Genomic DNA, 15,520 nt, shown 5'->3' with positions numbered 1-15,520 from the left:
GTTCAGAGGAGCAGTTCGAACGCACATCGGCGGCAGATCCCTTCGAAGTGGAGCTGCTACCTGAATCTCGGTCAGGAGCCAGCCGCGTTGCACCGACTGCATGCGCACGCAGACAGCAACAATCTAATTTTCGAGGTCGTTGGAGGTGTAGCATAAGCGGGTGGGGGGTTCCCTTTATAATGTTTGAATGACTTTTTTGGGGGAGTTGAACTGGTTTGGGGTAGAAGCCTACACTGACACTGTACTGTTTGGTGTATGTAAAATGTCGAGATATTTCACTCTGTGTCCATCCTCTTTGAGAGAGCGTATCTTTTCGCCACCCTCTACAAAACTACATTCTGATATATTTCTTATTTGTAAACGTTGTTCAATTTCTTTCATTACAGACTTTTTTCTTATTATTTATTAATTTTACGGCACTCTAATTATATAAATTGAATTCACAAATGTAACAAGTTACACTTATTGTACACTTCAAATTATTTACCATTTTAATATATGATTCCCGACAATAACTATATGTAACTACCATACCACGTTGGTCTACCGGTTCCCGTCCGATCACCGAAGTCAAGCGACGTCGGGCGTGGTTAGTACCTGGATGGGTGACCGCCTGGGAACACCACGTGTAGTTGCATTTTTTGTCATTTTTTTTTATATACTTTAAATTACTTCCTATCTCCATCCAGATATGCAACCATATTTGCACGTAACTGCCATGTCATGTTGCTCTACCAGTTCCCGTTCCCAAACATCAAGCCCCTTAAAACGATAACTTTATCGATTTTTCCGTAGTCGTTTTAGTGTGAGTGCGTTTACACCAGCGAGTAATCAAGGAACGCCGTCGAAGGGGTTTCTGTTTGTCCCTCAAAATTGATCGATGGAAAATTACGATGCAAACTCAGACCATGAGAGTTGTATGGTGAACACAGACGAGTGTTGCACGGACGGCTCGCGTGAATCGATCCTATAGCCAGTGACCAGTGATCCAAGGACAGATATCTTTACTGGACTTACGACCGAAGGTGAAATAAACCGCCGAAGGAAACTACTCGTTGCTAAAACTCAACGAAACTTGCCTAAGGTGCAAGGATTTCTTAAAAATAAAGTGGGGAGAGCTCTTGTCCAAAATAAACCTCTAAAGCTTCTCACGGTAGTGAACCACCTCCGTGCGGAGCACTCCAAAAAAAAGAAACCCACCACCGTCTCGAAAAAGCCTGAAACATAACCTTTAAAATGGCATATAACAATATGAGCGACGAGATCACTATCACTCGATATAAATATAAATTAATCCATCTAGGAGAATAAAATGACCTTAATTATCGAACAACCCAACATAAAACATGCAAGATGACACAAAACAAGAAATTTTATACCGGGCGATAAAAAGTTACGCCCCTTTACAGGGAGCTCACGTAGCGCCGACGTCGCCCTCTACAATGTCTATCGGAAATGTACACGGGCTCTGATCCCTCGTTCCTAAAAACCCCCCGACGCGACATCTTGTTCACAAAGTACCATTACAAACGAAGTTATTTTTTTTTTTCTTTAATTTGCGCTTTGACTTCCTGTATTGTGGAAACCGTCCATTTCTGGACTGCGGTAAAATCGGTTAAATCATCATGTTTCCGCCTCAGAAATCTGTGGCAGAATTTTGTGCAGATCTTCCAGAGACCCCCTGTGCAAGGAGGCAAGAGGAAAGGGGAGAGCGAGAAAAACGTGGAAAAAAAGCGTTGGAGGGATCTCCAAGGGGAAAACTCGTTTCTAGAACTTGAGCGACGACTTAAATTTTGCCCCCAACGCCCCTGCGCATCATAACACACTATATGACGCACGACTGCATCATCACCGTTGATGACTGGAACCATTACGCATTAATCTAACGCCCGGACGCGTGTGCGTCTAATTATGATTCAAACAGTGACGGTCACAGAAAAACGTCGACTATGAGTAAGTAAGTAGGTATCACCTAGATTCTTCGTCAAAGATAATTTAAACGAGGTAACAGTGAAAGTCCAGTGAATATGCGTTTGAGTTGTAAAATATTGCATGGGCCACGCCCTATAACTGCAAAGATCCCGTTCAGAGCCGTAATGGCTATTTAGTCGCCGTCTCAGATGTCACAATTGTTGCTGTGATGGTCACCAAATTCGCTTCGGTCAGGATGAAAATGAATGCGGTGGTGGGTTCACACCATTGAAGCAGTGGAAATCGGTGATCTCGGGTAGAAACTAAATTGGGAGTGACCTGATAACGATTTATATTCTAAGTAGGTAAGAAAGTTGAAATTGCGGCACTGCCTTCACGTCAACTAAGTAATGTGTGCGTGTTAGAGTGTCTACATAAATTTAATTGTCTGGTTATAGTATACATCAGAAAACCGGATTGGCGGACCTAGATCAGTGTTTCAAATGCGATCTTTTTATGGAACGGCTTAAATCGTTTTTCCTTTAACCCAAATAAGAGTGTAACCGTTTTTGCCTTTTGCCAGGCTGAATTTCTTCGCATACAGTCGCGGACAAAAGTATGGAACATTTTACATCCGCCATAGTATTGATCATGGTAGTTGACCGCCAAAAAATAGACATGTTATACTAAAAACTGCATTAGACTGAGGAACTTGCTCTATCGACGAAAATTTTCTGCAGTGGTGCAGTGTTGCCGGTCCTACCGGAAAGTACTAGCACCTCCGACATTTTAAATGGAACACCCCGTATATTTTTTCATTTCCGGGTTCTATATTTCGTCCCAACAACTTCTGCCCTCAACTTCCTACACCTACCTCTAGCAATTTTCGGAATATTATTTTATTTTCTAATTTTTCGCTCAAAGTCGGGCCTTTAATAAAACCTCTGTTACAACATGGTTTGAATTCGCAGAGGGACAAAATTCGGAATGTAACTTGTGTGAAAGGTGCACCAACTTGTCGCGTGTAAATAAGAATGTTCTGTCTTGTACGGGGTGGCTCAAAATTGACCGTCTTGCGGGCAGACAGTAAAAGTGTCTAAAGTGTGTTTTTTCACACGAAACCCTCCGTATATTACCAGCCATGCCGAAAGGCAATTAAATTTCCTTTTAAATGATGTGGTATATCCCTAGACCTAAACCGTTTTAGCTGCAGGGATTTAGTTCAGGTATCGACCGTGAATCACCCGGTATATTTAACAATATCATTAACGAAACAAATAAGTCCATTTCGACGAAAGTAAAAAAATAAATAAAAACAATAAATTATGCTGGAGGAAAGAATGGAACACTTCGTAAAATCCATTATAATTAATGCAAAACCTTAACTAAACTAACACTTCGTGGCACATCCTATCGAGTCGATAACAGCTTTACATCGACGGTGCATAAAATCGATCCAATTTTCACAATTTCCTCACTCATTCTTCCTGCAGGACTCTCCATAACTCGTCTCGATCGGACACATTTCTGTCTCGAATTTTTCGTCTTAGGTATTCCCCAGATCCTCAATGGGATTTAGATCCGGCGAGTGAGGCGGTCACTCTAACACGGGAACGTTATCATCATCCAGCCAATTTTCTACTAATCGGGATGAGTGTTTAGGGGCGTTTTCCTGTTGGAAACGCTCACGCATAGACATGTCTTCATCAGCAAATAGCAGCGTATGGTCCTCACTGATGACAATGTATTGAAATCGATCCATGATTCCCTTAATTTTGACCAGGAAAAAACCATCTCCGTACCATTATGCCGCCACCGCCATGTTTCACTGTTGGTTTTCGATGGCTGGGATCAAACCTAGCACCCATCGATCGACGAACCTTCACCTTGAAGGTGACCAAAACCGAGCAAATTTAGTTCTGGCTCTTCTGTTCTTTTTAGAAGTTGAGGGCTTCTTCGCTGAAATCTTTCCCGCTATTCCCATTTAGCGCAACCCACGACGTACGCTGCGATCGCTCGTGTTGACGTCACTATTGTTAGTGATTTGTTGTTTTATAGTCCTGGAGGGCCTGCAGATGATATTTTTTAAATCTGTCGGTCGGTAGTGACACTCGTTTTTCTTGGACGTCCAGGTTTTGCACCGTCTTTCCATCCCCACCATTGCCGAATTTTCCAAAAATTTTGAAAACAGCCGTCTGGTCGATTTTTAACGTCTTTGCAGTATCTTCTTGATTGCAGCCATCGTGTAATATTTGGACTATTGAATTTCGAAAGCCATCCGAAAAATGCCTTTTCTTTGGCAGATTTCGTATAAAACGCACCACACAGTCGGACTGGACGGCTGATGGTGCCCCCACAAACAACAGCACTACACAGTACTCCATACTTTCATCCAACAAAAAGATTGTTGCCACCAGCAATTTTTAAAAAAAAACAACATTCCTAAGCTAGACATCGCTCGATGATTCAGGAATTTACCTTAACCTTATCGCCAAACTGTGAAGGCGAAAGAAAATCATCAAAAAAGTGTTGTTTCGACAAATATTTCAAACTTTTGCCCACATCTGTAGATCTAGACCAGTGTAAGATAAGCGCATATTAGTCACTATTAGTCAAGGGAAGTAGACCGCTTAGTGTCACTGTTACCACGGATCGAGGCCCTTTTCGATAAAATCATCTAGTTTAGGATTGAGCTCGCACCTGCGGTCATTCAACGCACCATTGAGCACGGCCTCAAAGAGACGAAAGACGAAGTGGTCTAATTAGACCAAGTCCTTGTTTCGGACCTGCGAGAGCAAGATCGTCGCCTTCGAGGACGACTTCATTATTCGATGGTTAAATTCTACAACCAACACTTATGAAATTTTACATGCCGATTTAGTCCGGCTGGTGTCCAAAGGCCCATAATTCAAATTTTTCGAATGACACGCCCAGCGTGTTACCTCACGTTCTGCAGTTAATTACGAACGCTTTGAGTCGGAATTCAGCATATTTCTCATGGAGAACTGTGCGCAATCTCAAGATTCAATGGCGGCGACGCCTCGAACGACTCCAGATTTGGTACTTTAAATCAAATTTGTACGAATGCTAATTTCGCCCTGAGCACGTCGAATAATATACAGGATGCTGCAAAGTTGGAAGCCAGCCTGCTGACCGCAGATTCCTTTAGCGAAAATAATGATGCTTTCGTCACAGTTGGATGTGACGCACTTTTCCTAATTTAGGCTAAAAAAATTGAAACCAGAGTGGGAAAAATGAGAGACCGCGGACACGTCCCCCCCCCGCCCCACTTTTTTTGCGCACGCCAATGACGAACGTATTTAATTTTATAAACTGCATGACCCTTCGTCTTAATTTTTTTATTCTTGAAGAATTTGAATTTATCGCTTACTTTAGTAGGTACTTCAGCGTGTTGCCTCTCAACACATTATACAAAGGCTCGGACCTGCTTTCAAGAAGGGGGCTCTATTATGTTGGACATTTAATTTGAATTCATTCAGTCCACTTATCGGCATTATTATCGTTTATCTTTACCTTTCCAAAATCACGGTCCGTGTGCTGAAACGATTCGATTTGCATAAAATTGATTAAAATATTGAAGAAATGTTAAGGAAAAGATCTGTTTTAGTCATAACGTGATATTTAGCATAGCCAAGTGTCGACATGCTGTGTTTTTAAAGATACGTTCCCGATATAGGAGAAAAATGAATACCACACACGGGCAGCAATACGCTGAAATGTCTTCCGAAGTACTCAGTAAATTAAAACTTTCCAGGAAAATGAAAATGAGATAAAGATTTATTTCAAAAATTTATCGCGTTCACCATTGGCGTGTGTCAAGAAAATTTGAGAGGGAAGGGCGCGTCCGATGCTCCCCGTTTTCCCCACTTTGGCAATTTTTTTTACTCGAATAATAGGAAAAGTACCCCTCATCGAGACGTGCATCACTGTAAAATTGTATTAAAATACGTTAAGAAACACCGAAATTATTAATACAGCTAAGGTCGTATAAACTTCTAATTTCGTTCATAAAAATCCAATTTTTTTAATATTTAGTGGGATATCCATTTTGCTGGATAACTGCTGTCAATCTGGCAGGCATAGACTCTACCAATCTTTGGCAGAAGTCGTTAGGAATTCCATTCCACGCTTCTTCAATGAACCCCCACAATTCATTCATGTTTTTGGCATTTTTGCCACTCAAATCACTTTTAATTCTTTGCCACAGATGTTCTATTGGGTTCAGATCTGGGCTCTGGGCTGGCCAATCTAAACATCTACCGAGTTGTCTTTAAATTCCTATTTGTTCATTTACAATTAAAAAAATATATATGAATTTAGTATGTGTGCTATGTATACGACCTTAGCTGTAAATATTTTTTTCGCATATTCAAAAATCTGCACATAGAACACAAAGCGTCAAAGAGAAAAGTTGCGCAAGAGAAGTCCATTTATTTATTATATCTAATTGTTTTCGCTGAGGGAATTTGCGGTTAGCGGATTATCCCGCTAATTTGCAACATTCTGTATTACCAGCGGGGGAATCATTTCAGATCCAGCTCGCCTTCGTTCGATAAAGAGTTTCAAGGTGCCGACTAATCAAAAAGAAATGACATCATAACTTGGTTTAGAGAATTAATTATCTAACGCAAATTAAGGTTGACTGCATACCAAACACATCTGGAAAGTGTAGAAGGCGGGCATCAAGTCATTGTGGGGGATTTTTGTCCGAAAGATAAATACGACCTGTGCACGGGAGATTTGAGAACGCCTCCTGCTCCAAATAGCAGGTAAATCGCTTAAAGTCGCATCTCGAGAATTGACTGCCATTTATGTTACCAGCCCAGTTGACTGGCGGCCACCTCGCAACAAGTCCACACTTCACAAAGTGGCACATGCAATAGACGACAGATGAAGTGACAGATCTTTACATTGATGTCACTTTTACGAGAGAGTTCTTTTCGTAATTATACATCTTTTGTCCTCTTTCTTTCTATCATTCCTTCGCGGTTCTAGGAAACCTGCGATGTACATTGTTCCACCATCTTATACGAGATCAGAAAAGAATACATACGTACGTACGTACAATATAATGCATACAAAACAAAAACGATCTGATAATCTCACGCTAGTATTGCGGCAGGTAGTTATTCTTAACATTAAAAAATATCAAGCGGCAATGTTGCCACATTGCATCGTCACTAGGTATAAGTTTCATTCACTTGCAAGAAACGTTCGGTTCTAAGCCAATTGCATGAATTAACTAGCGAGCGAAAAGTGGATTAAGGTCCCAATGCGACAAAGAAAGTGGTTAAGGAGTCAAAACTTTCTCTATCTTTGAGTGAACAAATCAGAGTCATCTTCAGGTTCTCGAGTGAAACACTTAAGTTATTTCTGCGAAAATTCTCCAAAAGGAAATATTGCTCGAAAAATCTCCAATCAAATTGCTCCAATTACTCGGTTAATCATTTTTGTGCTGTGTTAACCTTATCAATGTTATTTAGATCGTTAGGCTTATTGTAACCTCATTAGTCCATTTATAAATCAAAATTGAAGGCCCGTGAGGCCTGTGAGGAATCAGCAGCAGTAGGTGAAGTTACATTTCAGATACATCAAGTCGCGAAGTAGGTTAGATCCTTCTAACCTGAACTAACCCGAACTAAACGGTGAATACTTTTAAGACCGTAACAATTCCTATACTATCGTAATAAGGTTTTAAATATGGCTAAAACTAGATTTTTTTTTAGAATTAACCAATTCAAACCATAAATAAAGCAAGGCGTACCAGCGCTAAACGTGCGCAATTATCTAATGACGTTTATTGTTCTAGAATATTTATTTGATAATAATCGGGTAGTAAGTACACCTATCATTTATCCAATACCCAATACGACCCGATTTACCTTCGCATTTACATTGTGATGAATAATAACATGTAATTGTAGAAAGGCGCACCAAAAGGTGCCGATCTACTAGCAGACAGGAAATAGCCTGCGATGTAATGCATAGGTGCTATTATACGGGATGTTATCGAAAGAAAAACACAGAACAAAATTGGGAAGCGTAAAATAGCGCGTAGAGACATACCTTCTCTTAAGGGGAGAACGACGTTTCAAGTTTCACCAGTGGCGTCCCCGGTGATGTGAACCTGACCGTTTCAAGCGAGCAATATGATACGCCACTGGTTAAAAAGACAAAAACCATTTTCTGCCTGCCTAAGATTTGTATCAAAAAAAACGACTCTTGAATATTTTTCATAGCTTAACCAATTTGAAAAAAAACCAATATTAAAACTGCAGGATTAAATTGGGTAAATTACGTTACTTATAACGAACAATTGAATGCGGCGATGAAACGCATGCCCGGTTTTGTTGTGTTAAACAAATGAATTACACGATTTCTCAGTTGTAGATTTTCTTTTTTTTCAATGAAAACGGCATGAAAAATATTCAAGAGACCTTTTTTGACAGAGATATGAAGCATTCGGACGATCACTTATTTTTTTACCAGCGGCATATCATAGTTTTCGCTTCAAATGTTCAGGCCCACATGAATGAGGACCTCCCGATGAGGTTGAAATCGTCTTTTCCCCTTAAAAGACGCGTCTCCCCCAACTTTCGTAAAAGTGTTTAATGTGAGAACGGGCTTACTAGCACAAAAATAATTTCTCATCACCCTGTATCTGAGACAGGAAGCGAAAACAGACCCATGTTCGCATGAATTTTATTTTTTACTTCGGCCACAGGAGCCCGCAGTTAGCAGGCTTATTCTTAAACAACCTGTATATTCTTAGAACACTTCTCACTTCTTCTTTGCTCCACGGGATGTTTCACAAATTTCATTGCGAACTTTCACGTTTTAAGCATCTGATTCACATAAACATGAGGCCTGCAATCTATAATAATGCGTTCCACATCTACTTCAAATTTTTTTCTTGAGCCGGAATAAATAATAGAGACACGAACACACCTATAGATTGGATCCCAGTTAAGCCACATACACATGTATTCTTACATGTAAATTACTTCCATTACTGCTCGGTAATGAGCGTCAAATTAACAGGTGCTAGCCGATGCTGTTGGCAACTCTTTTCTAATATAAATATAGGATAATGGCAACGTCGCAACTGTCTTTTTTTTGTTATTATCAGAAAATCTGTCGAATCGAGATTACGTCACAGGTGAAGGTGAAGGTACCGTGCTTGAAAAAAAAATCCGGTCAAGTGGGCTTTGGAATTATATGAGACCGAGCCCGTATGTCTTTGATATGTTCGACGTAATCTCGAACAAATGAACCCAACATCACCGTTAATTTTAATCGTCACGAGCGATCAAGAAGAAATGAAGCATTAACAAATCTGATTAATATTTATTTACTCACCCTATTTATAACAAACGCCGAGAAGGCAGGGCTGAACTCCGAAAGTCGATTCGTTGTTTGTGAATTGCCCATTTCGAAATAGCACTTAATCACAAAGGCCTTTTGTTTAAATATATTTTTAATACTTAGAAAACTTCAACCAATCAACGCACAAGTCTGTGGAGCTTTTGAAAAGGACTAGTTTTAACGAAACGCGACAAACAATGAAGGTAAACGAAGTCGTATTTAAGTGAGTTTAGGTTCATTTGTTTACGTTCGAAATTACATAGAACATATCACCGACATACGGTCTTTGTGTCAAATCATTTCAAAATCTACTTGGCCGAAATTTTTCCAAAATGCACGGTAATATCAAAAGGAGCAGCTCGTTAAATATGTTCAATAATTTATTGGCAAAAACAGTTAATTTTGATAATTAATAAAAGGAATAACATGGGAAATACATACGCTATTAGAAGGTTGTTGCCATGGCAATAAAATATGGCTTCTGGGAGTAATGTAACTATCCACCATTTTGAAATTCAACTCCGAGCTATTGAAGAGGTTGACTATCTTAGAAACAATTTTTTTTTTAATGTTTGATGTCCTGCTTTGCAATCGAGTCGAATGATGTGGAACCTATACAGGGTGTCCCATTAAAAATTTGGCCCCCAATCTAATTTGTTTATTTTTGACATTAGAAGAAAGATTCAAACGGGGATCCCGTTTTTTATTTTAGTAACAAAAATGGCCTCCTTGCTCTCCCCCGCATTCTTCAGGCCTTCGTACGTGACACAGGCTTCCTCATTTTACATGAAACCCCCCTATTTGTTTTACATTTTTAGATTTCTCCTCAAATTCTAAGGTCGGTTTTTGCAAGGTGTCTTAGCTTCAAATTTGCCCTTTTTCGAGTCATTCCGAAAACTTTCACAACTGCGATGTTCCACGGAAAACAGTGTCGTTCCCTAATCGCTGCGAATTTCAGAATCGGCCTTTTAGGGCTCAGGGAGGACTTAATGAGCTACATTTTGGCGCATTTGAATCGAAGAAAAAATCTTCCTTAACCCTCGAAATACGCCTCCGATTTTCCACGATTTCAAACGTCAACAACTGCTTTATTTCGAATTGAATGTTCCAATTTCGTCAACGGCATTGTGTTTAAAAGGAAGAAATCTACAACTTTTATGAATACGACCTTATCCCTAAATCCGGCCCTTTCAAAGTGCCCGAAAATTACCCTCTATCACGGGTCATTGTCTAAAGGTTGATGATGACGTCATCGAATAACATCACCAAATTAATAATATTTGATAAAGGAAAAGAAAAACGACTATGATTCAAAAACTTTTATTATAGATTTTTGTACAATTTCATGTTTATGTTTAACACAATAACTCGAGGTGAAAGAGCGAGTAGCGGCACGTCCACTTTTAGGTCAACAGGGAGCCCCCAAAATGACGATGCGCATGTTTTTTGTAGTGTTGTGGTTTTTTATACTTTTCGGGTGGACAGTTTTTACCAAATGACCCTATACGATTGAGTGCTGTGGAAAATTGCAATGCAACTTGAGGCCCTTTAATTTTATAGGCAGCTCTGTAAACTGAGCCCGTATCTCACAAACTAAAAGAGGTATTGCCACCTGGTTTGCACGAGCTTATACCATTCGCCGATTCCACCAATTTTAGGTATTTTTCCACTCCTGGAAGATAAATAATAAACTTTCAAATCATTAACTATGGCAAACCAACACAAGACGCACGAGGACGGGGAAACAATGCAAATCTCAACGTAATGTCGAAATTCTAAATCAAACCCCGAATTATTCATTACCAAAACCTTTTACGTGAAAAACCCAAATAAGTACCTTCTTAGCACAATACCATTCTGAAACTATCGCGCCATTCACGTTTCAGCAATTACCTCATTTATGAGATAATTCCTTTGCAATGATCACTGTGTAATACCAATCTAATGTGTCTTCCAGACACGCCCATGGTTGCCCACACCATGGTGAATTGCAGCGCCGGCCTTGCCCCGAACGATTTGGTGAATACGATAACCGTAAATGCGGCTGGATTTTTTTCGGAAAAATAGACACGTCGGGTTGCAATCGGAATTTTTAATATCTCGGAATGGTTCTGGGGTTGTCAATCGAGCTATAAAAGAGCTTTTAGGCCGGTGCCTTACCAGTTTGAGTGTGCGTGCTGTACGGTGCAATTCTATAATGGAACTAAAGGTAGGGCCTGTTATGCATTAACGTGTTGATGAACTAGTGCAAATTATTGTTTTTTTGTACCTTTCAAAGTACCGACTTGGATTTTTTTAGTTCACCAATAAGGCATTCGAATAAAATAATTTTGTACAATATTCAGATTTTTTTTACTCATAGTTGAAAATTCCTTACAAATATTTTCTTAAAGTTAGACTAAAAATGGCGATTTATTTACGTCTATCCTTCCGCCGATTACATTTTACATTGTGCTAAACAAAGACAGACAGTGACAAACGGTCATTTCTAAGTCCTGTCATTAGAACCTTTCAAATTCATCATGGACGCTTCAACGGTCGATAAGCATGACAGCTCCTAAAATCTGATTATTATTGAGAAATTAACGCTAATGTTTTAGTTTCTGTTCATTTTCCGTACTACTTAGTTTCAAGTTACTCACTTAGTCACTATCTTACTTAATCTTAGACAAGTTTTTAATGACGTTGATGAATTACCTACTAAACTCTATAAACTCTCAGAGGGACAAGATAAATCTACTGCAACTCGCTCTAGATCTTACTATTTATGAAGCATAATTATGCGGCTCGCGTTAACCGAATGAGTAACATCTAACTTGTCAATACATTCATCCACAAACCGAAGCCCTACACCCAGCATGTGCAACATAATTGCTATTGACCAGTAAAGGTCAGTAATAACGCATATTATGACTTGCTAGACCAGCTCAATATGGTGACCCATAACGGCTACCCACGTTTATTAATGGAATTGGTCTAGGTCAAGAAACAGCGCAGTTACTCGAGCATAAAGGAATATTTAAAATCAATTTTGGTCCTGACTAATGAATTTAATTGATTTTCTTTCAAGTTACTATCGTTGCTGGCCTTCATAGCCTCATCAAAAGCGGGTCTACTTCCTGGACCAGCATACACGACCCTCAGCTTAGACCACGGACCAGCCTATGGAGCAGCCCTAGCTCCTGCCTACTCGGCCTTACCTGCACTTTCATCTTTAGGCTCTGCATACCTTAAACCCGCAATTTCAGCTCCCCTTTTGTCAGCCCCCTTGGTGAAGGGTCCAGTCGCACCTTCCGTAGACTACGTTGTAAGTATTGTTTGAAATATTTGCGTATATGGGCCAAAAATTGTCAAACAAGCTTCTTTGGTCGTTAGTGTTGAATTAAAATGCCTTCAGGGTTTGAGGAACAAAAAAGACGTTTCCTGCGCTTGACACAGTGTTATAGACCCAGAAACGCTTTCGCAGTCTTCTTTGAATTTCACTTTTGAAGTATTTGATATCGGCAATTATGGCGATTAAAAGGCATTGAACACCTGGCATTCAGAACGCCGTGTTTTCACTGTATCTGTATGCTGCGAAGCGTAAATTTTACAACAAATATGCTGTTTGATCTTTATTCTCTGTTACAACGCTTAAGGTTCTCAAATTTTAATTCATATCTCGAGGATTTTTCATTAGCTTTTAAGATTACTTTTCTCCTAAACTTTTAAATACGTTTTAAATGGCGTATATAATATGTTTAGGAAGTGTTTTCGGCTCTGGCCCAGGTTTGTATCAACATTCTTAAGTTTAACATCATTGTTGTGAAGGAAATCACGAAATCAAAAGCGCGTTTTATTCACCATCACATCAAGAATCTCCACTTTCGAGCATTAATTATTGAATATTAATTATTATTTTATTTTTTTGGGGGAATTCAAAACTATCGTTATTTTTATATTGGCATAGTTCGGCCTTTTATTTGATTCATTTTTAATTATAATTAACAAAAATCTCGTATTAATACAGAACACGCCACCTATTGACGATTAGTTACAATCCACTCTCAGGAATATCGTTTGTTTGTAAGAAAATTTCTAAGTTCGGCTAGACACTGCAAGAGGGCGCCACAGTCTCATGAAACCTAGAGTATTGTAATAGCAAACTCAAAAAATGATCCGTTTAGTATTGTTAGGCTTAGCGTGATGATTTTGAATTGATGTAGCGCAAAAAGAAGCGTTCCGCGAATCTATCCAAGATAATAACACAGGGATGGGTAGTTTTTAATTGACCCGAGCAATTGGTCAAGTGGTTCATATCAAAATGTTCATTAAAAATTAGTGAAATGCGTGCACCAGTATATCATCAATATCGAATAAGTACTACCAAGCACTTAATTAATTAAGGAAATAATTTGCTTTATTGCCAAACCAATTTACCTTTAAACAACCAGGCAAGGATAACAGTACTTGTTTCATTCATTAGACTGTATTTAGGTTACTACCAAATACGCCATTTTCTTATTGATATTACTACCACGTATTCAAATGAGAACCAACCACATAGGTGTCCTTATGATATAAACAAATAGAGAGGGACTATTATTTCTATACGAATTCTTTCATGCTGGGACCATTTTTTTCGCTAAAAATCATCAAATAAGATGTACGAAACGTCGTTTCCAGGCTTATCCCAAATATCAGTTCAATTATGGAGTGGCTGACGGTCACACTGGAGACCAAAAGTCTCAGTCGGAGGTGAGAGATGGGGACGTTGTCAAAGGACAATATTCGCTGGTGGAAGCTGATGGTACCATCAGGACTGTAACCTACACCGCTGACGATCACACAGGTTTTAATGCTGTCGTCACTAGAGTAAGCACATTGCCATATAGAAATTGAACTGGGTATATTATTTATTGCGTCATCAGAGCGGCCATGCTGCCCATCCAGTAACACCTCTGGTCTCTCATAAAGTCATTGCAGCCCCGGCGATTTCTCATGCAACGCTTCCATTAGGAGCCCCAGCTTTGGCTTCTCCATATGGAATTTACAAGGGTTAGGCCGAAACAAATGCTAAGTTAAGCTCAGTAAATTTATTGCCCCTCATTTAAGTAATTTATTGATGTATTTGCTTACTATAGGTGCGACTCGGCTATGATTGAATATTTTTATAGTTGCTCATCTGTTTATCCTTTTACACGTATTATTTTTGTACATAAATGTCGTTATTTTAGTTTAAGATCGTCGCAGTATTGTCTTAACGTTACGTTGCAATAAATGTCTGATGGGACTGATTTTTTTATTCATTTAAAATTCACCTGTAGATTAGTACATTACATAATGTTGTCAGATTTCTAGCTTGTCTTATGTAAATGATTTACGATTATTGTTAAACCAACAGCTATATAATCGTTATCAAACTATCACCTAAAACTCCGTTGACGGGGAAATTTTCGATTACTAGAGCGTAGAGAACGTGAGCATTTTGAAAAATGTACCATATGCCTACGCTTTAGTTATGTATCGACGACGCAAAATTATCATATTTTATCAGATATTTGTTACTTAATTTTCCTCATTACTCTGTAAGGTAAAATTTGCAATCAAATCAAAAGTTTCGTTCAAGCAACTTCACATGATCACTTTGACGTAAATGTGAACCTCATTTACATCTTTCCATCGAGGGCAGTTTGGGTTCGGCCGAATGGCGTTAGGTCTCCTATTCAAATTTCTTCATTGGAGCAGAATTTAATATCTGACAAGGTAGTGAACACAATATTTTCAGGTTTGTTCAACGTTACAAAAACTAGGAACGCGAAAGGAACAGAATTGTGTTTAGTATTCATTGATTGGCGTGCCTGCAATTAACGAGTTTATTGACGGTATCAGAAAGAAAAAGACAAGTTCATATAATACGTAAAACGCCCCTTGCATAATAATTCATTACGCACGTCCTTGTAAGCGCACCGTGCGTACGCATTCAAGTATGAACCTGGTGATATTCTTGTCTCGAGCCTTCCGGAAAGCAGTTATTTCTCTTTTAATTGCATTCACCTACATGCCTACCAATTTCAGTCACCATTGTAGTAATAGTTTTCATCGAAAGTGTTATTTTTACATGCGTGATTAAGTACCTAGGCGTCGGGTGCGTCATCGCAGCAAACTGAAACCGGCGCTTGTTACATATTAATTCATTATAATAGTAATCCATTGATTAATCACGTCGATTAGAAATGCTGCT

General features: G+C 39.1%; 3 protein-coding genes and 1 non-coding gene across 4 annotated transcripts in view; 3 read left to right on the top strand and 1 right to left on the bottom strand.

Annotated features, from left to right (window-relative positions):
* Positions 1–9,413, bottom strand: part of LOC136349024 (cuticle protein-like) — a 78,357-nt gene extending 68,944 nt beyond the window's left edge. Inside the window, exon 1 of the mRNA XM_066300288.1 lies at positions 9,292–9,413. Coding sequence (XP_066156385.1) covers positions 9,292–9,363 — 72 coding nt within the window. The 5' untranslated portion in view covers positions 9,364–9,413. The remainder of the gene's footprint in view (positions 1–9,291) is intronic.
* Positions 1–15,520, top strand: part of sra (RRM_RCAN_like domain containing protein Sra) — a 102,315-nt gene that overhangs the window by 66,117 nt on the left and 20,678 nt on the right. The gene's annotated exons all lie outside the window — the stretch shown is intronic.
* LOC136349198 (5S ribosomal RNA) lies at positions 521–638 on the top strand. The gene has a single exon (XR_010733774.1). It is a non-coding gene; the product is annotated as a 5S ribosomal RNA (ribosomal RNA).
* LOC136349020 (cuticle protein 19-like) lies at positions 11,363–14,573 on the top strand. The gene is made up of 4 exons (XM_066300280.1): positions 11,363–11,506; positions 12,368–12,604; positions 13,963–14,151; positions 14,208–14,573. Exons 1-4 carry the CDS (start codon positions 11,495–11,497, stop codon positions 14,337–14,339), a joined length of 570 nt encoding a protein of 189 aa, XP_066156377.1. The 5' UTR covers positions 11,363–11,494; the 3' UTR covers positions 14,340–14,573.

This window comes from Euwallacea fornicatus, chromosome 36, assembly GCF_040115645.1.
Source record: "Euwallacea fornicatus isolate EFF26 chromosome 36, ASM4011564v1, whole genome shotgun sequence".
Classification (NCBI taxonomy): domain Eukaryota; kingdom Metazoa; phylum Arthropoda; class Insecta; order Coleoptera; family Curculionidae; genus Euwallacea; species Euwallacea fornicatus.
This window is presented reverse-complemented; position numbering and strand designations above follow the sequence as displayed.

What these genes read in the sequence shown, in the direction of transcription:
- LOC136349020 (XM_066300280.1), top strand. An exon ending in CACCTTCCGTAGACTACGTT is followed by an intron (nt 12,605 to 13,962) that starts GTAAGTATTGTT and finishes CGTCGTTTCCAG; the next exon opens with GCTTATCCCAAATATCAGTT. An exon ending in TTAATGCTGTCGTCACTAGA is followed by an intron (nt 14,152 to 14,207) that starts GTAAGCACATTG and finishes TTGCGTCATCAG; the next exon opens with AGCGGCCATGCTGCCCATCC.